Source organism: Lagopus leucura, unplaced genomic scaffold, assembly GCF_019238085.1.
Source record: "Lagopus leucura isolate 7727_CA_CO unplaced genomic scaffold, USGS_WTPT01 Super-Scaffold_100008, whole genome shotgun sequence".
In the NCBI taxonomy this organism is placed as follows: domain Eukaryota; kingdom Metazoa; phylum Chordata; class Aves; order Galliformes; family Phasianidae; genus Lagopus; species Lagopus leucura.
In genome coordinates this window covers 32,567,129-32,591,471 of record NW_024962265.1, presented here as the reverse complement: position 1 = coordinate 32,591,471, position 24,343 = coordinate 32,567,129, and the positions used below count along the sequence as shown (strand labels likewise).

General features: G+C 40.1%; 1 protein-coding gene across 6 annotated transcripts in view; it reads right to left on the bottom strand.

Annotated features, from left to right (window-relative positions):
* Positions 1–24,343, bottom strand: part of MSRB3 (methionine sulfoxide reductase B3) — an 85,513-nt gene that overhangs the window by 33,864 nt on the left and 27,306 nt on the right. For all 6 annotated transcript variants that reach the window (XM_042872973.1, XM_042872977.1, XM_042872975.1 and 3 more), the window contains 3 exons: positions 21,169–21,277; positions 19,307–19,384; positions 8,467–8,495 (listed from right to left, as the gene is read on the bottom strand). In XM_042872973.1, coding sequence (XP_042728907.1) covers positions 8,467–8,495; positions 19,307–19,384; positions 21,169–21,277 — 216 coding nt within the window. The remainder of the gene's footprint in view (positions 1–8,466; positions 8,496–19,306; positions 19,385–21,168; positions 21,278–24,343) is intronic.

The following is a 24,343-nucleotide window of genomic DNA, read 5'->3' as shown; positions in this document are numbered from 1 at the left end:
ATTTGCTCAGTCAAAACGGGATACTTTGCAAAGGCTACCAATTATTTGATTTATGGTGGACTTAGGAGGTAATCTCAAGTGAGAAAACCTTTCCTCCGCACTGGGTCTCAGATGTGTTCACTAGAAAGAGACAGCCCTCTCCCTTGAAAGTCTTGTAATGTAAACAAGCTCAACAGATGATGGGCAGGAGGAAAAAATCATAGGGAAAAAGGACTTTACCCAAGGTCACTGAGCTGTATGCCATGCTGGAACAGGGTACAGAATCTGTCAATACCCATGCAACATTAAAAATATGAAGAGCCATCCACATTGCATCCAAACCTGTGCAGTCCAGCCACCTACAAACACCCAATTGGATGCTGGTAGCTTCTGCACCAGAAGAGAGTGGAGATGTTAAGATTTCTCTTATCCTACAGAACTCCTGTTTACTGGGGTCACGCAGTCAACTAATTAGTATCCCATTTTGCCATTCTTTAAAAGCTCTTCAGAAGCATATTTCTGATGCACAGTGCCATAATGTGCCATAATACTCCACTTACAAATGAATTACAGTTCATCTTCCAAATTACAAAGCAGACAAGCAATTTCCTTCCCCTCTTCATGGTTAAATGAATAGAGTACTAATAAGGCAGTGAAACAATACAACTGACTCGAACTGTACATGGTGTGGGTAAATTGCATGTGAGCTATATAACAATCTCAATGAGCCACAGCTGTGACCAGAAACCTCCCTGCTTGTCCATTCTTGGGGCTTCTCTTGTACATACTTCATTTTTGTCTAATTAAATGGGACTATGGTAAAGTTTAATTATCGCAGTTATTCTGTAACAGAGCTAATGTGACTGAATGAGTTTTCATCTATAAAGAACAGAAAAAGTCTTTATACTCTTTGTGAAGTTTGCGAGTATGGGATAACTCAAGAGTATCACCAAAAATCCTCTGCTTTGTCCACTGAACAAGACTGCAGCAATGCAAGTAGCTCTTGAAAAGTAATTAGGTAGCCTTGATCAGTAAGAAGGTGCACAACAATTAACAGGTTAATAACTAAGAGTTAACAGAAGAGTCACATTTGTGTGTTTAAGAAGTCTAGCCCTCCAGGACAGTAAGGATGTTACACTGCTGAATGTTGCTAACTTGAAAGAGAAATTTCCTAACTAACAGAAATAATTCTCTTACAGGTCAAAGCTATGTGAAGAAAGTACACACACATGACAAATGAAAAATGCTCAATCTACATTATAGCTTTCATTATAATTTAACAGAGCACTGTAGTTTCAATCCCATGTAATAAAACGATGATATAACTCACATCTTCTAAGACTGCTTTTTCCAAATTGCTTCTAAAAGACACCACTTTTTTAAGTAGCTATTTACAATGAAATGAAAAGTAGAAAAAGAAAGATCAACTTAGGTACCTAGAAAAGGGGGTAAAAAATTCCTCCTTAATAGATCTGATGAATTTGCTTACATGAACAATATTAAAATGGAAAACCTAAATCTAAATATTTTCATTACAGGGCCAATTTAAACACACTGCAAGCTTCCCAGCGAGATCCTCAGAGCAAGAGAAGAAAGAAACAGCAATGATTACTGAAGTTTATGTAAGACAAAAATAGAAAATTGTATTTGCCTTTGTTGATATTACATTACTGGCTCCTTGAGCAAGGCCTTTTAATGCACAGTTCTTACCACATGCCAAGAAAGCGCTTCATGCAGGAGTGGCACAGTGAGCATCCGTGCTAGCCTACAAGGGCAGAGCACGGTTTAGTAGCTGCCCTATTAATGAGACACAAACAGGACTTACTGCAGGGAGGCATACATAATTCAAACAATACAAAATAGAAATTACACATATCTTTAACACAGAGATTGAAACCTGTTGTATGATCAAGGCCTTCAGTTGCACAGATCTAGCTTCACAGGTCTAGCTTCCCAAAATTAACAGTCTGCCTACTGATAATTCCTCAGCAGCGGAGAAGAACCATGCCCCTGACAGCAAGTAATAGCCAAGCTCAGATGCAAAGATGAACTGAGAAACTGGGGGGAAAAAAAAACAACTGCAATTGGAACCCAGCAATAGAATTTGGAAAGGTGCACATCTGGAATCCTCTTGCAGCTGGCAGCCTTCTTCAAAAAACCTAGACAAGCAAGCTTTCCTGCATGCTTACGTTTTTAATCAGCCCTTTGCTGATTAAAACACTGTTCTATATGTTGAAATAATTTGACTGTATTTTGCCGTACTTGACAAGAGAGAGAATAGGATGGCAATCATTTACCACAGGTCAGCGCTGTTACTAGCACATAATCGCTGGGATGTATCACTTAGGTGTCCCAGCCATCCATATTCCAGATCACATTTAGTGTGGCCCTGAAAGTATTCACCAGATGGTTCAGTTGGCATCTGGATCTAACGACTCATCCCACTGCTGACCAAATAGAGCAGACCATGCTTTCCAACCACTGCATACATAATGATCTGCCCATAAAGATGTCAATGCAAAGAGCAAAACAGCACTACCAACTAATGACAAGTAAGATCATCTGAGCTGCTGTTCTTTTCAGGAAGCTGCTTTCTCCCACTGTCTCACTGTGCCAGCTCATGTATCCTTTCAAGGATCCATACAGTCGTGGTGGCCAGAGAGAAGGAAATATCTTAATTAAGAAGGAGACTCTGGAGAGGAGATTTGCCTCATCCAGAAAGCTGTGCAGCAGCCCTGCTATTCATTATCCATGCTGATTTTTGCCACTTTCCCTGTTACAGACTCTGACAATAATCTGTTTACGTTTTTAAATGAAATTCCCTGATCATAGGTTGATTTGAATGAACTTGATACGATTTTGTTATGAACACCAAATGTCTTTCTCCCCCAGCTCCTCAGCCTTGTGAAGAAGAAATTAAGAACAACTCTAACAATCTGGATGCAGTTTCTGGATGAAGAAGTTGACATCAATAAACGTCAGAAATTGAGTCTGCAATCTGTACTTAGATCTACCCTCCAGTTGATAGATGGATGACATTACTTGTTGCTACAGAGACTTAAGGTTTCAGGCCAGTTTAGTGTCTTTTAGATTTTCCTGGTAGCAAGGATCAGAAAAGGATGCTTGCTTTCAAGATATCTCAGTTTTCATTTCTTTCTTATTCAGAAGATCTCTTTGTACTCTTAATAGTTGTACTGGTGGCTTTCATGCAGTGGGACTGATAAGAAGCTAAGGGAAATCAGGGCTGATAGAGTTTGGAAGGTTTACTGCTGAACATCTGGAAATGTAGCCAAGAGGAATTTATGAGAGGAAAATATCTGACCACCTCAACCTTATAATTTTCTTTGACTGTTTTCTGACACCTGTGCTGAATCATGTAGCCTAGCAAGTCAGTACATTGTAGGACCTTATTAAAGGAACTATAGCAGTAAATATAGAGGCAAGAGAGGAAAGGGTGGCGACTTTTATCAGGACAAAAGCGTGACAGCACTGTGCAGAGCTGAAGACACAAGGATACACTCTTTCTAGTGCAAAAAACAACATGCAGACAGGAGAAAAACCTACAGTATCATGAGTAGACACTGTGATTCCAGACAAGTGAAGGAAATTCCAGAAACTGTCGGGGTCTCTACAGCTTGCTTTGTATTTGATTTCTGGGGTGGCAAGAATCCAACAAAAGCTGGTGGATGTAGTTCTAGCTACATGGGCAGCTATTATAGCTTAATTCCTGATGCTAATCAGACAATTTTCCAAAGTATGTACACAAATGGAGATACAAAATCACACAGATAATCTGTACATTTTGCTTAATCTGTATAGATGTTTGGTTCAGTCAAGCAGGGAGAGAGAACTGTTTTTTGGAGATGCACATCTCGATACATCTCTTCTGAGAGGAGTGCCAGCTGGCACAGGAAGCAATGAAGAACACGGCTGAAGGCAGCCTGCCCCCTTGGGCACACCTCTCTCTTCTGCCAGTGCTCAGAGGCATCACTAAAGCACAGAGCTTTCATCATTGTCATTCACCACACTCTGCTCGCCTTGACTTCCTCCGTTCAACCATCTGAGTGACATGCACACAATAGAGACTCCACTGGAGCCCGAGTGCATTGTCCAGGGACTTGTCCCTTCTTTTTAACACAGAACTCAGATTTCTTCCCCTTCGTAAGTTCACCGCCAATGCTATCACTTGAATATCATAGAGCTTACAGCCACAGCGACATGCAGGATACAAGAAATGTTTCAGAGGGTGCCCCAAGAAAACTCCAGCCCTCTCTGCAGGCACTAGGAAATTCACCTCTCCCATTCACTGGTAAGCAGAGGACGTGCCAAGACAGTTGTCTGAGTTGTCTATGCTTATTTTTCTATTCCTAAATTAGGATTAACAGCATTCAGTGACATCTTTTGAGATCTACAAGTTCTCCCTGCTATCAAACACCATTAAAAAAAGCCCTCTATTTGTATCAAAAAATAAATAAATTCCTTAACTTACTATTCTAAGATGTTTCTTGTAATTTAAATTCACTCTTATCAGCCTTGCATTGCTCGGCACCAAAAGCAAATGCGAGCCTTTAAAATTTGCTAACCAAGCACATAACACTAGAAGCGTTTTAGACACTCCCAAAATACTCATAATTGGAACAAAATTGATTCAGCTGTGCTTTTTGTGGTTTACTTTGTTCCTTCACAAATTTTGAGAAAAACTATTTTTTTTTACAACCTTTCTTGCTTTCAAGTACTTTTTTAGAAAAATCTATTTTCAGTACCAGGGAAATCCATCATATTATGACAGGAAAGCAAAATTGTTTCATTTCATAAGATCTTCTAACAGCATGAAGCTAATCCCCTGGCCTCTGAGACAGAAACTCTGCCAGCTAGACTTATAAAATCAGCAGAGAAAAAAGTTTCTCAGATGGAACTGTTAGTCTTGATATGAAGAATGTGCGTCCCCTACAGATGTTATAGCTATTTATATGATAAATCCCGATCATCACTATAGGAATTTTACAGCCTTCTTTTAAGTTAATTCTCAAGTTCAAATTAATCTTCTTCTGACAATGTTTGCCTAATATTTCAGTGTTGAACAATATTTCCAAGGTTTCATTTACAGTGAGCCTACTGGGCACTTTTAAAGCTGTATCCCAGACTTTGTACTTGCTTTAGAAAGACTTCTTTCAGCTCTTCTATATTTCACACCTATTTCTCGGAAGGAGAAGTACAATAAGCATTGATAAATGCTTAACAGGGGCACATCTAGACTTGCAAGTTAACTGGAATTAACATTAAGGTTAATTTAGAGCATGCGACAGGTTGTAGAACAGCTCCCTGCAGGAAAATACTCATTCTAGAATGAAATTATCTCATTCTCAGGTTCAACACTTGAGCTGTTTTGAGTAACATGAGATATGCTCATACAAAGCATGTTTGTGTCCGTTTGCAGGATTGTTGCTTTACTCAGGAATCGCAGTCTGGGGAATTCAAAATGAAATGAGGGACATGAAAGTACCTTAAGGTGTCTCTGAGGAACTCAAGGTCATGTAAATGTAGAGTCACTGGTTTCAAATGGCAGCAACCCTTTCAAAAGCAATGTCACATTTACACATCTCAAAGGCATGCATTATGCAGAACATAGTGCTACATAGGGCATTACATCCCCTCATACAAGAAAGAGAATTTTTTGCAAAGATGCTTCTTTGTCACCACCAGTGCATACCTCCTCTCTCTGCCTTGACTCTCCTGATTGCCCAGGGGCAGCAGAAGGGTTGAGCTTAACGTCTGCTGTGGGGAAAGCGATGGCAAATTTTTTAGTGGAGAAACCAAATCAGTGGTATTTTATTTGGGTGACACATGTTGACTTGACCTCAGTGTCTCCATTTCTCTGCTTCTCTCACTTTCTGGCAACAAAAGATAAACTCTAAGTGCTTATACTATCTGACCATCAAGAACAGCTCTGTAGAATAACTGAGCACCATCCCAAGGACAGGCTGCTGTACTTTTCACAAAGATAAAGGTTTTTTCAGTCTTCATGTTTCCAGCTGTGAAGTGACTTTAAGGTTATGAACTTTCTGTGATTTCTTTTTTCTTAAAATTCCTCTTTGTTTGCTTAATCTGCTTTTTCTATTATCTTCTAACAACTATCCTTGGATGTGACACCAAAAGAGGCAGCACTGATAAAACCAAGTCATTAAAAGTCTGTAGGTCTCAATTCCAAGGATAACATTCATGGCAAAGAACAGAATGAGAGCCAGAGCCCAGCCTGGGCTGTCAGCCACCCACATGGCTATGCACTGGGAGAAGAGCCTTCAAACCTTGGGCAGATGGCTGATGTCCCATGGTAGGACTGACCAACATCTTCCTCAGGGGCTTAGGGGAAAGAATCACAAACAGAGTGTGAAAATGAGGCACTGCAGAAGGAGGAATAAATCTGAAAAGCTCCTCAGCCCTGGAACGTTCCTGTGTTGCATCCCTGATGATACGCGTACAAAGCACTCCAAAGTGAAAAGCAACACAGCACTTAAGGCCTTAAACTCCTGGTGACATCCGTGGTGCCTGTTAACATTCAGCAAAACAAAGCTGACTACCTGCTGCAAAGAATCCTGGTGCAAGTCCAGAGAATATTTAGGAGCAGCAAAAATTGTAGAGACAGAGAAGATCTTGGGGCTTTTACTGATCATTTCTATTTACATATTTTTTGTGTGATCTACAATAAATGGCCCTGATTTCCAAATTTCCTACTGCAGCATCTGGCCATGTACAAGCAATGCTTGCTCAGAAGAGCAGCGAGGCAGAGCAGTGCTTGCCAGCCAGTCCTTGGGCAACCAGGCTTTTCCAGTAAGTAATGGGAGAAGACAGCCCATACACAAGGAAAGAAAGCCTGTGGGCCCCACACAGACAAAGAAGAGACATTTAAGAGCTCACACTCAGCCTACAGAGCCCAGAAAGAGAGGTGACATCTACTGAGGAGGCATTTGCCATCGCAGTGATGGTGCCGAAAGTGCATGGATACTCTGTGCTCCTAAGGAGATCCCACAGCCCCACATTCATGGCCACGGCACATGGTGGGAGTGCTGCTTCAAAGAAAACGTCAGAAGAGTGTTTGCAGCCTAACCACTGAGCAAGCCAGAGTTCCACAGATAGCATTTTCTCCTTCAGAGAATAGTGAGACATTTGACATCCTGCTCTGCAACCATGGTATTGGTGTCGTTATTAACAAGGAAAGGAGGTGACGGCACAAAATGTGTGAAGCTATCTTCCCTTGTAAAACTGATCTAAGAAACAATCTTAGCATACAGTTCACTCAAGTAACCTTGAACTCTCCGACTAAAATCATAATAGAAGCAAGATGACTCAAGTATACAAGATGTAGGAATTAGGTATATAAATGCTTCCTGCTGTAGATTTCACTCCCATACAGTTCCAAAGATAAAATCTAGCGCGGAAAGAAAAAGCAAAGTAATACCTCACATTTCAAACCCAACTCATGCTGCAGCTGGGATAAAAGGGAACATGCTATTTCGTAAATAATCTGAGTAATATATATTGTAAAATTCATATCATTATAAGCAATTACAACCACCGCATTAAGCAAATCATATAGAAGATAACTTAAACACAAGGTTGGCCTGAACACAAGATTGCTATAATACCAGGCTTTCAGTTTAAAAAGTCATTTCCATCCTAACAAAAAATAAATTGTGAGCGATCGTTTCAGGCAATGGGCATTTCAGCTAGTTTCAGGACAACAGACTATTCTTAATCTACGTTGTTTAACATTAAGGAATGCCCAAGAATAGTTAACCAAGTAAGTAGCAGTCTGCTATTAGGAGCTCTGTTTTTCTCCCAACTGTTCTTCTGTTTGCTGTCCTGTGTTTTTTGTCTTGTTAGATACACATTAACCTGTTAGACTGACCTTCACTTCCCTCTCAATCCCTACCACACATTAAAATTCTTTAAAAAGACAACTTGAGAGAGATTGCCTTTTGGTAAACCTCCTAGAGAGAGCCCTACAGACTGGTCTGGCATGCATTGTGTACATGCATCTGTCATGAAAATTTGATGACAAATCATCTGTTTCCTGACAGATAGGCTGCACTGACTTCAAATTCCCATGAAATGTCTTTGTCCACCAGGAAGAAAAACACTCTCCTTTAAAGCAGCGATCATTTTCAAAACTTCACTTCAGTCCTCCATTTGCTTTAGTCTGCATTATCATTTTTTGTTCTATAATTTTTCTGGATCAATTAAAGCCCATCAGGAGATACATCTTCCTGATCATCTTTTGGGGAAAAAAGACAGGGTATAATGAAAGGAACGAAAGCAAATGTTTCACGGTAATGACGCTGTTTGCAGAGGGTGAGAAATGAAGATCCTTTTTAAGACTGACCTACCCCAGTTTGTTTAAAACTAAACTGAACTTGAACTGATAAACTACTCTTTTGAGATTAACCCGAGTAGTGTACATTCAGCAAAACACTGTAAATCTAAACATACCTGAATTGGAGTCAAACTTCGTTTCTGACCTGCAAAAGAAAATAAAAAGATCACAAGTTACAAGATCTGCTTCATGCCACAAAAGCCTTTTGACAGACTGATACCCTCCTAGCAAATATTGTGTTTAACAAAGCTATCTGCCTGCTCGTGTTAATATATAACGCATTCAATAGCATTTGAACCTAAAAGATAAATAAGATTCTTAATATTTGGGGCTTTTACAATGGACTGTTACAAAGACGATATTTTCAAAGACAAATCGCAAAATGACTGCAGAAAATAGAACATAAATTTAAAACAGGATTAAACTATATGCTGTTACTCATGACATACTGTTGTTCCTAACAAATAAATATTGTTTTCATTCATTTTCATTTTTAAAAAGTCATTAACAGGATTTGATTTATTCATGAATGTTTCCAATCTATTTTTGAAGCAGATACCATTTCATTAATGTCATATGTATTGTATCCAATGATCTGCACTTAATTGAACAACATCCTAGGAGGGTTTTGTTTGTGTGTGTCTTCAATTTACTCACTCTGCACATAGGAATAAGTGGTTTGATTTTCCTAAAAGTGGAAAGCAGGGGGTGGAAGAGAAGGAGAGAGGAAGGGAGCCAGACCTAAATTTTAACTTGTTTTAAAGTCTTTGCAAAAAGACAATGATGTGTGCATTATGCATCATTTGCTTTGGTCGTGCAGTACAGATTTCTCTCTCTCTAACAAGCAGTGTTTTCTTCCAAGGGCTTAGCACTTAGCAAATGAACCCTATAACCTGTATATTTAATAAAAGGAAGAAAAAATTAGCCCTTGTGGGAACATCATGTTTCAGATATAGGTTAATAATACTTGTAAATGTAGAAGCCTTTGAAGATCTCAATTCAACTGTGGGAAAACTTAAGTTGGGTAATTACTCTCAAGATGCTGCTGATGTGCTGTCAAGCAGAATTAACCCTCTGACTAGGCCTATCTACACAATCTGCTATAAGACAGCATTGTCTATATCTCGCTCTCAAACCAATTAGCAGGCATGTTCCAATCAGGTTCATATTGCCCCCTAACAATCAGCAGCACACATGGTTGTGGCTGTCACAGCAGGACACCGGGTCCGAGCTGCAGGAGTTGTGTTAAGGGACATTACACTGCCAGGAAAATGCATTTCCCCAGGAGTTCCAAGGGGGAACTATCTCAGGGGATCTTTGTACGTTGCATTAGGGAGGGGATGTATTTTTGGAAGTTACGGTCCTTTTTTAAAAAACAAACAAATAACAGCAAAACCAACAGTTGATAAGCTCATGCATGCAAATCCCTGCAGATTTATTTTACACATTCTATATATTCCACGTAATTGGCACCGTAATACCTTTACCAGAGATCTACATTACAGCAAAAAAATTACAATCAAATCAATCCTGATGAAAAAGCAAACTAATTTGCACTATTGGTGCAAATAGTTCAAGCCATCAGAAAGGAAATTACTCCCCTCTCCCTTCCTGCTCATTCTCCTCCTTCCCCCTGTATGCAGTCTTTCATATTCTAAGTATAGCTCAGGTGGTGAAAAGATGGAAGAGAAAAATCACAGTTCAACTTTCTAATTGACAGAAAACCATCAAAAGCCCTGAAGATGAAATGCCTTTCAAAATTCCACCAGCACCAACCGCCCAGCCACCAACCATGCCCTCATTTGGTAACACAAATAATACTTCAGTTTGTATTTATGAACAGAATGAAATTCTCACTCTGCAAAAGATGTGTGTCAGCCAAGTGTTGCCTTGCACCTGAACGCTCTGCTGATGAAGTTGTAGGCAACACTTCACACCCCCTGCTCACGCCTCTGTAGGCCTCAGTCTAGCACAAAAGCCTTCAACAGCTATCGATGCAGAATAAAGGAAATACTGACATTTCAATTTTCTTCAGGCAAGGAGAGTTTCCAACAGAGCTCTATTTAAGCGTCAGCCACCAGATGATCAGTTCATTTCCAGTTTTTTACTCCCAAGCAGGCCCTCGCAGGTTTATAACTGACCTGTAATTACCCTCACAGTAAACCAATAAAGAGTGAATTATTTGTGTGTTTCTCTTTATTCATCTGTTAATTTTTTTGCAACAGACACGATACCCAGAAAAAAGCCTAAAAAGGCCAGGAGGATCCTGCTCCATCGCTGCAGCAGAGCTAGGGGCCACCAGCAAAGTGTGGCAACCTCCTGGCCAGCATCTCATGGGGACAGTGACAGCATGGTGGTGACAGGTTGACGGCTGGACTTGATGATCCTAGAGGTCTTTTCCCACCTTAATGATCCTACGGATCTATGATTCTATCCTGACAGGTTGCTCAGTCTTTAGTAGTACATGCCTTCTGCTGTATTATTTTTAATTCTGCTGAAGTACCTTTCATGATACAGCACTGCACAGCCACTGTACTGACCCATGATGTCACATACTGAAAGCCGTGCAAGACGGGGTTGGTGACCTTTTATTCACCTTGGCACGGACAGAGGCCCTCCATCTTGCAGCAGTAACAACTAGCCCAGGGGCTAAGATGGCAGAGAGTAGGTGGGGAGGAGGGGTGGGTCACAAGGGTCACCGGGCAGCGTAATGAGCACCAAAGCTCCACGCAGTCATAAATTACTGGACAGCAAATCAGGAAACTGATACGGGGAGATAAATGAATAGAACTTTGTCTGGCAACAGCAGAATGGCTATGAAAGAAAATACAGCACGGGAGGTAGCACTAGGAGCCACTGATGGCCTCAACCTTTGTCATGGCCATCGTGTCACCATGGGAAAACAACACAGAATTTAAGGCACAGTATTATATAAATGGTTGGATGTTAGAAAGGTACAGAAAAGTGGGAAGAAGATAATACGCAGTTTCAGTGGAACCAGCACTTTTCCCCTAGATCTTTTGGCACTTTCTATCATTCTCTTTATAGCACAGTAGGTAAATGTATCAGAAACTAGCTGCACATAGGAGTTAAAAAGCTGCAACTAAAAAAAAAGCCAATAAATAGAACATAGTTAAATGCTAAAAGTAAGTTTTAAAGGCATGTTCTACTACAAACAAAAATATTCACTGTGATGCCTTTATACTTTCAATACCATGACAGCTAGGAGAAAAAAATTCTGTGCATTTTTTCTTATTGCTGTACATGTTCTGATATCCAACATAAACCCCACACCAAATAAGATTCACTGTATACAGCCAGGCACTTTACAAACTGCTTTTTATGAGTTATTACACAAGAAGGCAAATTTTGAAAAAAGACCATCTTTGTGCATGTTTTCTCTGCTTTTGCTCCATAGAAGTACCTGGAAATGCAGGGAATTCAGAAATATCTTTGGAAATCTATGTGGACAAAAAGAACAAGGGGACATTTATAAAGTGCTTTCCATTTCCAACTGTGATATTATTCAGATACATATAACACACGGAAACACAACTGCTAAGTAGCTCGATTACCAAAACACAGTAGACAAGGAAAGAGGAAGCTATTGGAAAGGTTTAACTAAGGACAAAGTACCACAATACTTTTAAGTACCTCATAGATAATTAAATCCATCACAAACAACAAAATATAAAGACAGTCAATTTGTCTGTACTGTGAAAAGGTTAAAGATTTGGACCTAGGTCTTTTAAAAAGCATCGTAAACCTGATCCTCTATATGCCAAGTGGTAAGAAAGAGAAAGAGAGCAAAAGTGGGCTTGCAGGGAAAAAGGACTTACTGTTGCATTAAAACTGGCATTTTCTTTCACCTTTCTTGATGAAGTCTTTATCAGGTTTATTACGGTTTGGTTGAAGACCAATAAACATTGAGAACAGCCTTAGAAAGCAACACAGATCTCTCAGAAAGCATTCAGTGCAATCTCTGTAGTTCTGATCCTAGTAACAGTTCCTTTCTTTGTAACAGTGAGGGAGTCACTGGATCCTCTTGGCTTTCTTACACCTTTGCATTAGCGGTTTATTCCAGTCTATTCCTTGATAAAGTTTCACTTCAAGTTTGTTTAGCACAGCATGGGAAGGGTCAGACACTGAAAATACAACTCCCCCCTGATAAGGGCTTCAAATCAACATCTTCTGCAAATGTAAAAAATGACAGTCGTACCTCTGGTACAACTTCCTTCACAGAGCACTTTATTCCACGCTGGCATTGGCAGTTTGCTGAAGAGACAAAGATCTAGCAGGTTCCTGACATAATGCAAGCCAACCAGTGTCCTGGCCAAGGTCACTAAGCAGAATAAAATCATTCCTCTCTTGGCAGTTTGCACCCAATAGTACAGAAAATACTAAGTTGAAGCATCAGCTTTCTTGGCTACAGCACTGCTGAAAAGTTAAGGAAGGCCAGGACAGAAGTGCTTGGTTGTGCACACATCAGTGGACACTGTGCTGGCCCAAACCATGCTCATGAGAGCCAGCACATAAATGGGCAGGACAAAGGCGAGGCACAGGGCTGCACAGGCCAGGCACCATCTCCATGAGCAGCATAAGACCACACTGCTCTGCTGTGGAGCAGAGGAGAATTTAGGCTAACAAATACCAGCCATGTCTTGACCTGCCTTTAGGACCAGAGAAGAGGCTTTCATCCATTTTGTTCGCAGGTAGCAGGGACATAGCTCTTCCCTCCTGAAAAAATAAACTATTGATTGGACACGCTCACTGACCTTACTCATGAGCCCAAGCCCCAAGTAGCAAGGCAAGCTTCTAGAAGGAAAAACACAGAAATATTTCAATGTAAGAATAAATGCCTGATGGAATACCTAGGAATTTACAAGACCTCCATCACCAGGGAATCTGAGGAGTGTTAAGGATCAAGGCATTCCACAGGCAGCAGCAGAAGCAAAGCTGGGCTTCAGCTCCATTATGTCCAAGAGACAGGTACCAAAGTGCCTAATAAAGAAACTCATAGGCACTTCCCAGTTCTGGACATGCATAATGCCTCCCTCTCTTCCACCCTCATGTGAATTCTCTGCTATAATACAATAATATATATATATTATTTATAATAATATTATCTGGAATAATCTAATAATGTAGCTGAACTCTTGCTCAGGACTCTCCTCAGAGAGGTCATGAATGTGATCTCTCTCCCAGTTTCACAAAAGATTTAAGCACTTAATATCATTGAGGTTTAATATCTACTCCCTTGTCAAATTTGGCTGAAATTGGCGAGTAGATTAAATAATAAGGTTTTGTTATTGAGAAGGGATTGACACACAGACAGCATGATCCTGTGAGCCACATTTCCCTAGGAAGCCTGGTTACTGATGTATTTTTAATGTTGCTTTCCTAGACTACAGAAAAAAAAGACTGATTCACTGCTGATGCAAGCCATGAGAATTTCTGTTCTGCATGTTGATGAAAAGATTCAAAAATCTTTTTAACATTTAAAAAATGTTAAAACACCATTTAAACATCATGTTAGTCAATGTGTACTCTGGGTGAGTTCTGTCCACAGTTTGCTTTAAAATGAGAGTTTAAAATAGATAAATATAGAAATCTGCACTTCTGTATTCATAATCCATAACAATACACTGTACTTGATTTTTAGTTCAGGTACATATGTACATAGTGAGGCATAAGGTAGGTTAAGACCAGATGAAATCTGCTTCTCCAAGCTGTGAGACTGATAAGCAGTCAGCACAAAGCAGCATGTTTTCAAATAGGGGAAATTAGGTATCAGACTTTAAAAATGACAGACAATCAGGGGAAATTTCACAGTACAATCAGTGGAAGTTATCTATGCATATTTTTACGATTACGGAAATCTCTGCATTTATTTCTTTGAATTTCTTACTATGTTCTGCAGACATTTGCAATTCAGCAGTGCTCAGCAATAAGTAAATGAAAACAATTTCACAGACTTGTCTCAGTGAGACTTCGAAATATCTAAAATGGTAAATTTGAAGTTCTCTGTTCCTTCCTTTTTGAATCCTAATTCCCACCTCCTATAAAATCTACATCGATCTTTTGCCTTTTGGAAATCATACTTGTTGAAAAGTCCTCTGTGAACAATGAAATCCCCCATCTTGTTGCACTTGTTTGTCCTGCTGGAGACAGTCTTGTCCAGACGGCTCTGATGACGACAAGCACTGTGCTATTTTAATTTCAGCCAAGGTGATTAAAAGCACATAAGAATTTATTGTCCAGAAGACTCAAAGCAAAGACACAGCAGACTCAAAACCAAGGCTGGTTTCAACCCTAAATTAATAGAGCAAGAGGAAACTAATGCTTGATTGATGATAGCAACTTCACTATTTGTTTCTCCCCTTTTCTAGGGAAGACTCACAAAAAAGCTGCATCAGCTCTTACAAGTTTTAAGATCCTGAAGCTCCTCTGAGCTATGTAATACCCAAGATTTGGGTTTGGAGAAAGAACTGTTTGGTAACGCTCCTGCTGGCTGATTCCTACACAAGCAAAAGCTTACTTATTCGAAATGAATTTTATTAAAAGGAAGCTCCTGGTTTTGACACACAAAACTAGAAATTTTATAAAGAAACTGAGAGTCAGTCTGGATGGATGAAGTTGCTTCAGTAGGTCTATTAGCCTTATTATATCTTGTCAGAGATGCTACAGCAAGTATTTCATATGGGCTCTCCTTGCTAGATGGCCAGTGCTGATTTGTCATCTGGTCTGCCCAAATAGTGAGAAGAAAGCTATAGATCTAGCATAATGGCTGAAATCCTCCCTTACGTTAAGGAGAAGAGGGATATCATTCTAATGGCAGCATCACACAACTATGCTTTTTCCTCCTGATTTGCTTTTAGATGCCCGAGAGATGTTGAGAAGACCAGATACAGTTCATTGAAAACCAAATGAAAACATGACATGAATACTGGTGTTCCTGTTTCTCCTAGCACGTGTTCAGAATACCCAACACCATTACTGAGAGTTCCTTCCAGGAAGCAATAAAGGCAGTGGTGGGTGATTTATTAAGACTTGGCAATTCTTCCCTTGGCCCTAAAAATTGGAAACTGACACAACAATAATATTTCTTTTTTAAAGGGAAGTCATTCTCCTCAGCTTCCCAGTTCAACCCATGTATTCCACGCCTTTCTCACACGGTCTTGCATATGGTAAAGGACATGACTGTAGCTTATTAAATATGGAATACTGTTCTCCTATGGTAATACTGCAAGCAGCAGGTTTCATTCCGGCCCCTTCTAACCTCTGCTTGCCATGGCAGTGGGCAGAATGATATTTTAGCAGAGAATACAAGACAATTCCTTGAAAAAAACAAAGTAGGTGCCATCCTTAAGTATCATCAGCCTTTAGAAAATACTGAATTTACTCATGCCCTCGGTGGCTCTCTGCAAATTGACATGGGAACAAGCACTACTGCTGCAGAGGCTGTCCAGCCATAAATATGGCACACTGTATAACCAAGATGTTATAATTGCAATATAATCAAAAGAGTAAGGCAAAGCTGTATAACCAAGATGTTATAATTGCAATATAATCAAAAGAGTAAGGCAAACAAGGATCACAAAAGAGAATAAGTAGAAGAGCTTACCCTTGGGTTGAGCTCACTAGAAGATATCAAAGAGGAGGATCTCCAGAAGAGATCCTTCCCCTCTGGTAGCCAGCTCTTAAATAGGTCCAGGAGGGGTGGAGCAAGGCTCCACCCCTTCCGGTAGCACAGGTGAATTGCCCTCACCTGTGCTCCTCTGGCTGACTCATGGCTCACCTCAGGTGATCAATCAGAGGTTCAGGCCGTGACTCAGCAGTTCCCATACACACACGAAGAATGAACATTGGAGAAAACAGCTCACGGGGACTGAGTTTTTCTCTTGGTAGCTCAGTTTTCTGCTGGATCAATGTGCAGTGAAGGGGAAGCCATGAAGGACAAGAGGAAGGTGGGGGGCCAAGCCGCTGCCTTTAGCATAAGCCTGCTGCTAGACTGGGGTGTAACACAGTGTAACATAAAACCGCACATGGGCTGGCTTGCAGAAAAGGAGATACTTGAGATTAGTTTATTGTCTCTCTCATTTATTGCTTTCTTTGGGCAGCTGTACTGGGATGTAGGAGACTGTCTGGCGTGAAAGTTCAGAGATGGAGTAATTAGATTCAATGGCAAGATTATGGATTTTATGCGTGAGCCACCTTTGATTGTGGAAAAAGTTAAAGCATGCTCTCCATAAAGCTTGGGAGGTTTCTCATAACACTAGTACAAGTAGGTAGATGAAGAGATGTTAAATTCCTAATTGTTTCTTTTATCTTTCCTGTGATAGAGACAGAGTTCTGTTTTAAAGACGCACCAAAAACCAGGTCTTTCATCTGGAGTGTAAAATTCATGTGTTCCCTGACCTCGTGTGTCACATGGTAATGAAACAACGTAAATCAGAAATGTTAAAAGTTGAAGTTTGTTAATATTACTGCTGAAGCTTCAGTCTCTTTCCCGGTTAAACTGACAGGTCCATTGTCCAAATATATATATTTACAGATTACAATGACATGAAGAAAAAAATTAATGGACACCCAATGAGAACCAAATGGAAATACAAGTTTCAGATGACTATCTGGAAATTAAAAAGAAAGTTAAAAAAAAAAAAAAAAAGATAAAACGAAAAACCACTTGCATGCATTTTATCTAGGGCAATGGCCTTTCTTTGTGTTGTCCTACTCCTTATTCCAAAGCAAATATTCCAGTGATTCATATTTGTGGGGAAAATTTAGTAAACATCATACATTTTGCATTCTCTTATTTATGCTACCTTCTCGCTTCTTTAGTTGGCCGGGCAGAAGGAGGCACCAGGATACAGAAATGTATCTTCCCTAGTTGCAAAAAATTGTCTTCACGGCGCTAAAATCAGTTTTGTTGGTGCTGAGCATAATGCCCTCCATGGATCTTGCAGACAAAAGGATAGATGAGGAGAGTTCCTACTGATACTGCAGGGACTGCACCAGTACTGAAAGAGCACCCATCCCACCTCAACTCTGCAGCTGTACCTGGCCCCACAGACAGAACTGATGGGCCCCTACAGTCCTCTCCATTTGTTCTCACCTCGGCCACTCATGTCAGCAGAACCAGCAGGACTCAGTGTGGATCAGAGGTGGTGAGAGCTCAGTGCCATAAAGCAACACAAAGGGCTTGGGAAGCTTGGGACACAATGAGGAAGGCTTTTTCAGGTGCCCACTGGCCTGGGAGTTATTAAAAATAAAAAACAACTTCCCTCTTTCCTCCTCTCTCCTCCCATAAAATCCATGGGGAGCCTCAAAGAGAATCTGAAAACAGGGACATTTCCATATAGCTCTTTTCACAGAAGGAAATCCAACTCATTACCTTTAACTTACAAAAGTCGACTATGCCAAAGCATACTGTGCTTTAGATAATCACAAGTAAGTCTCCTGTTGCAGTTTTTTTCCCATATGAAATAGATTGTGAAAGTGACTGGAAAGTAGTTCACATTCATTTATGTGAACTACTTCTGTCCAAATCTCACCTTACAAAAAATTACTCTTTCTCCAGCAGATGACAGAAAGGAAGCCAGTCTTGAAGGTACAAGGTGAAATCCTGGCTCCATTGTATTCATTTGCTAAATGTGAATTGACTTCAACAGAGCCAGGATTTCCCCCGCAAAGATTCAGCTATAGTAAGCAGGGGAATGTCTGAGTGGCAGAGTAGAAAAACAGGTTTTGGAGCCTTCAGATCCCCATGTGTATCCCCAAGCCAAGCACCTCAATAACACATGACATGAGAATATTACCTTGGCTGAGCTCATAATGATCAGTTTTCCAACTCAAAAGATTCACATTATTACTAAAGTTTCTGCAGGTCATCTAACAGAGGAATCAAACTTAACAGAGATGAAGTTCTTTTCTCATCTTTACAGACAGTCTCTAGAGAAAAACTATCACTGCCACATCTTGTGATTCTGGAGCTCCATCAATTTTATTTTTGCAACCCATTACCAACCCAGTTTTCCTTACGCTATGCTGACCATCCTGCTTCATGCTGCTGCGAAGATGCCTCTCCAAGTGAGAGGGCTGAGACAATGTGAACTGAGGGAAAAACTCAAATGGAATTCTTCATCTGAATGAAGACAATTGGCCAAAAATATGAAAAAAAAAAAAAAAAATACACAACAGAAACAGGGCAAACAATGCAGTGATTGAGAAAATTCAATCAGCACAGCTTCTACCACCAAATTTAGAGCTGTAATTCCCACAGTACTTCTAAAGGGTATTTGTCATGCAAGACAGAAAATTTATTATGTCTTTCTTAATCCTTGCCTCAGTTTCCAACTGCAGGACAGAAAATTTATTATGTCTTTCTTAATCCTTGCCTCAGTTTCCAACTCAGCTCTCTCTGCGTGTTAATTGGGATGGATGAAAATCCAGTAAGTGATGTCACTTTCCTGAGTTTTGTTTGCTTAACTGCTTGAATTCTAAAAAAGCATCTCCTTATTTCTCCATTCTTGGACACAATGCTGTAGCATGGATGCAGCATTGCCACACAGGATCCAGATCTTAAAGTTGACTGCTAGTAATGCTAACGGCCACAACTCAGCGCTATCAGAACAGCAAAGTACTCTATTATAACTTGGCATGGGTGCATATGGAAAAAAAATAATAATATATATATATATATAGTCAAAATGCCTGTTCTAATGCAGTGTTATCTTACTATGAAATTTGCTATCTTATTTATTTACTATTTTTATGTATTTATTATTTTATTATAACATTATTCATTACATTGCTTCTCTTGTACTCCTTATCAGTTTGAATGACTTATATTCTCTTACACAACTACATCAATACTGGAATATATGCAAGATTATATTGGAACACAGCACATAAACTAAGAGACAGTAATCTCAAAACTACATTTAGTATACTCACTTGAATAAAGGAGTTCCACAAACAACACATTTGTATATTCCTTGAGCTTTATGATGTGTGTACTCCCCCTCAAAGGCACTGGGAAAACAATAACACTACATTTTAAAAATAAATAGAGGATTTTTTTAAAAAAATTATTAAAGTAGGTAGGACTTTAGAAAAATATTACAGACAAAAAAGGAACGATTAAAAGTTTGTAGTTGTTTTTTTTTTTTTTATTAAATGAAGCAAATAAAGCAGGCACAGGAAAAGGGGAATGTCCTCATTAGTTAGTTTCAGGTGTTATGTATCATGCAAGAGGAAGCAAATTGTCACACAGTTCAAAGGACAGAACAACAAAAAGGAGAAAAACTGGAATCTTGGTAAGTGAAATGCACATTTTGTAAACACGGACGCTTTCAAGTTTAGTTTCATCCTATGTACTTCTATGCAACAGGGTTTGCCTTTAGGAAATGTTTTAGCAGTGAGTTCAGATGCTGAGTGAGAGGTGCAAAGCTCTTGGGTGTCTGCCATTGAGATGATAATGAGGAATCAGTGTTTGGTTCGTCCAAGATGGGCTGCCAGGGCAACAGAAGTATTGTAGCTGAAAATGAAATAATTGCTCCATGATTTCAAGCTGCATGAGCCTTATATTTGTAGCTGAAAAGCAATATTACAGCTTTGAGGGAATATTTTTCTAAGTTAACAATCTAAAAGGCTAGGAGGTCATTCATCTAATACGAATCAGCTGTGCTAGTCCAACAAAAAGCCTATGTGCTCCGCAGCTTGTTTTTATTATCCTTTCACCCTTTTTATGAGGTCCAATTTTTTTTTTTTTTTTTATAAACAGGATTTTTAAGAATGACCTTATCTCCGATTGTTTGTGCACATTAAATCACGTTGCTGGTCCCATACACAAGAGGGAGGGACGCGGGGCAGGAAAGCCTCGCAGCGGGGGCCGCCATCCCCATCCCCTGGCCAGCCTGGGCAGCAGGGAAGCTGAAGGGATGGGAGCAGGACCGGCTCACTCGGCTCGTCCAGGAAACAGCTCGCTGTCGGGAAGAGTGCTGCCTATTAAGCAGGACCCCATGTGTGGTGAAGAGCCCTTTCAGGTCATGAATGAAAACAAGCGGTTACATCATTAGTATATTTGGATCGGAGGTAACGCCGGGGCCTTATGCCAAGCTCAATGGTATAAATTAGACAACAAAAATGGTTAGGCCTTGGCAAGTTACCTTCGTGTTGGAATCAGCTGAGAGAGACTTTATTCACTAAAAACAGTCTTGGAAGCAAGTCTCCTTTTTCCTGCAGGATTCAGGGCTGGCTTCCAGCGACTAAAGCCATGTGAGGGCAGTTATTGAAAATTTTTGACATTCCAACCACAAATGAGCCAATAAATACCTTCTCCACATGTGCTTCAAAAAGAAATTGGAGCGGGGTGGAAAAGAACTAAATTATGCTACCTTCTTTCTGCAGCCAAAATGTCTATACTTACAATGACCACCTTCAAAACTTCAGCATCCTGGCACGGGGCCATTTCCCTCGTGGTTCTGCTTACTGTGATGTCTTCCAAGAAGTGTACCTAAACCGCTATTACTTCCACACATTTTGTAGTAAACTAAAAACAGACTCTAAACATAAGCCCTGCGACTTTATAAGACATACAGTGTTCATTATAAGTCGTCACACAAGACCCCTGGCCATGGCCTCCGTGCTGCAGATGCTTGTCTTTTGGTGGTGTTAATTTGTAGGGGTTAGTAAACAAGTGCAGAATTCCTGGAAAAAAAAGTTGCCGGGGAGGATGAGGAAGCACCAGCGAGAGCAAAGGGAGACAGGAAAGATGCCTGCGTTTCGAGGGATGCGCTCCCTTCGCCCTGCCTTACCTTTCCGTCCCCTTCTCCTGAGTGACATGGTACTGCAAGGGTGTCAGCCGCTTCCTCAGCTCCTCCTGGGAAAAGACCACCTTACAGTCTTTTTTATCCCTACATGACCCTGCAAAGGGAGAGGATATGGGAGAAGGAGCCTTTTTAGCTTAAATCCTGAATAATTGCTTTGGCAGACGGCCACAGCATAGCTTCTGCATTCACTTGTCAATGACCAGACCGGTCCCTAATGCACGAAGAATGGCTCAGCTGAACTGCAGCTGATTATTTTTTCAAATCCAAGTTTAAAAAGAATTTTGCTCGAGAGCCAGGTGATTCCACTGGAGCAGTGACAATGTGCTACAGCCAAAGCCCTTCCGTGTGTTATACGCTAAACTGTTGCGCACAAAATCATTCACAAGAAAGTTACGTTTTCCAGCCATTTAAAAAGGAAGAAAGAAGGAAAGAAAGAAAGCAAGCTGCAATATATATATACACATATGTATATGTGTATATATATACATATATATATATATAAAAAACTGCAGCTGAAATGTTCTTTACAAGACATCTATATTGGAGACTTATGGTAATGGGCATATGATGTTCAGCTACATCGTCCAACAATTTCATACCCCTTTAAGGTAGCTTAGAATAATGATAGATCTTTAGAATTCCAATCCAGTTATTTAACATTCAGTAGCATTTTAGTCCCTTTTTCTTTATAAAGGTAGCAGTTGTATTTTTCCCTGTTGAAGAGCCCTGAGCAGCAGGTCACGTCTTTATGCAGTATGATGTATCAGGTTCAACAATAAAGTTCCCTTAAAATTAGGGTTGCTATTGGAATTACCCATCTCTGAGAATCTCGTATTATGCTTAATTCACACAAAAAGGAGTACATAGGGATTACTGTAAAAAACATTTCTATGGAACAAAACTGCGCGTCACATCAAGGAAGAAAAATAACAATAAAGCTGCTTTTGAATGAAAACTCCCAAAGTAATAAGAGAAATGGCCAAATATTAAAATAACTTGAATAATCACTTGCAAAAACGAGCTGACAAAGCATGGCAGGAAAAAAGCGCTCTAATGACAGTAATTAAAATATGATACAATTAGAAATAAACAGTCCCGACAAAAATATTTTTTGCTAGTAATGTATATACGCTCATAAAAAGACCAATTGTGTTCCCAAAGTAGAGGGAACGGAGCTACCCATCTGTATGTCATTTAGTACAGGAGAGGCAATGGCAGGTTTAAATTACATGGTATTGGATTGCAATTTCCTAACATTGGATGCTTTTCTGCTTTTTTACCTTGAGTCATTACTAAGGAGTGTTCATAAAAAGTAGCTTAAAGCACAGATGCTTGCAAATCATTTAAGAAAAGATGTTTCTTTCTTCCTCCCCCTCTTCTTTTCTCATTTTTTTTAATGTGTGGGGGTGGGTGAGTAGGGGAGAGAGAAAAAGAATAATGCAGTTGGTCACTACTGACTAACCCTAGGAAGTATTTTCAGGAAGAAAAAAGTAAAATTGAAAACATCTGATTGAAGTAAATAGTGCAAACATAAAAAGCTTTACTAGTGAAAGAAAGGTATTGAAAAGCGACTTTATTTCATAAATTAGAAATTACTTTTGATCTAAACATTTTTAAAAACAGATTGTTTTCCACTCTGAGCCCTCTCATTAGCTGTGCTGCAGAGCCCGCGTTTTAATGGCAAGCTTTGAAAGGGCGCTGCTGTACGCCTTTGTTAGCTCCAATCTTATTTAGGAGAGGGATAAAGATTTCATTCCAGGTCTCTTTGTTTGTCTTTCAAGAACCACTAAAGCAGTATTCACACAAATTTTGCAGGAATGTGCCCTGTGCCATAGCTTACAAATTATTTGGTTTTGGTGCACTTAAAGGTCACCTTCCAAATTAGCAAAATTTTCCTACATCCTGGCTTTTCAACCTTAAATGTAAATATTGTTTCCTAACTGTAAGTGAGGTTTGTTCTTTATAACGTTTGGTTGCTTATTTAAAGATGTCAGACTTTGGAGGTTTTTATTCTCACAACGTGCTGGGCTCTAGGACTAGTGAGTCCTTCAAAGAAGAGAGAGCAGGGAAAGGAAGCACACGCATTACATAAATAACTGTTGTTGTGTTGCTCTTCGCTGCTCAGAAGGAAACTGACAGCTGCTCTTTCGTCTGATATTGCAGTATCAAAAAATTGGTCTAGAGAGCAGCAAAGAATCCTACAGACCAACACCTCACTTTTAAAAACATCTCCCAATCGTTTCTTCCAGAAACGCCCATTTGCTCGTCAGTTGTTTCAAACAAGAAAACTGAGGATATCTTCGCTTTGCAAAAAGTCATGGAAAATACTGAACGTTTTGCAGAATAGCCAGCATTCCCTCTTTGCACTCCTTGAATAATTTCTCTTCTATCTCAGAAACGCAGTGTTCTTCAACTAGCAGGCTCACTGTTACTCACTAGGAAATTTCTGTATGCCACTTGATCCATGACATAGATCAGAAGTAGGGAGCACGTTACGAAAGATTTTTCCCCGCTGCTTTTAATAACTAGCCGCCTTTTTACAATAAGACGAGTATTTATGTCTGTGGGGGAATCTCGCTAATCTGCACTGGGGTAAATTACAACCTGACCCAACAAAGGACTTTCCAGGTTTCCAGTTTAATAGAGCACACGGCAGCAAAAAGCTGTGGTTGCACTACAAATCACAGAGGCAATCTCTCAGTCCAGCCCTCAGCTCTAAGGAACAGCCCTATTCAGGTAGCTGCACTCACTAACTAACTGCTAGCAGCGACAACAAAAGGCTCAAGGAATTGACTGCACTATTCCCATGTTGCTGCAGAGCCAGGGAGGTAACGCAAGGCTCAACCATGACCGGAGAGTGTGAGGATACATTATCTGAATCACACCCCATGTACAAGCTTCAGGAAGATGGCAGGATGAAAGTCTAGGAGCAGAGTCCTTCAGCTGGGAAGGAACTACCATGCAAAAGGACAAAAATGCTCAGCCTGCAGTACACGACCAGCCTGCCAATCCAAGGGAAACCAACAAGCAATGGTTGTTAAAGAGGACAAAGGTGCCCTGGCCGCCCTCCTCACCCTGGTTCCCTGCATGAGATACCACCTGCAAGCTATTGTTAATAGTTACAAAAAAAAAAAAAGCTAAAAAAAAGCTAAGGGATCCT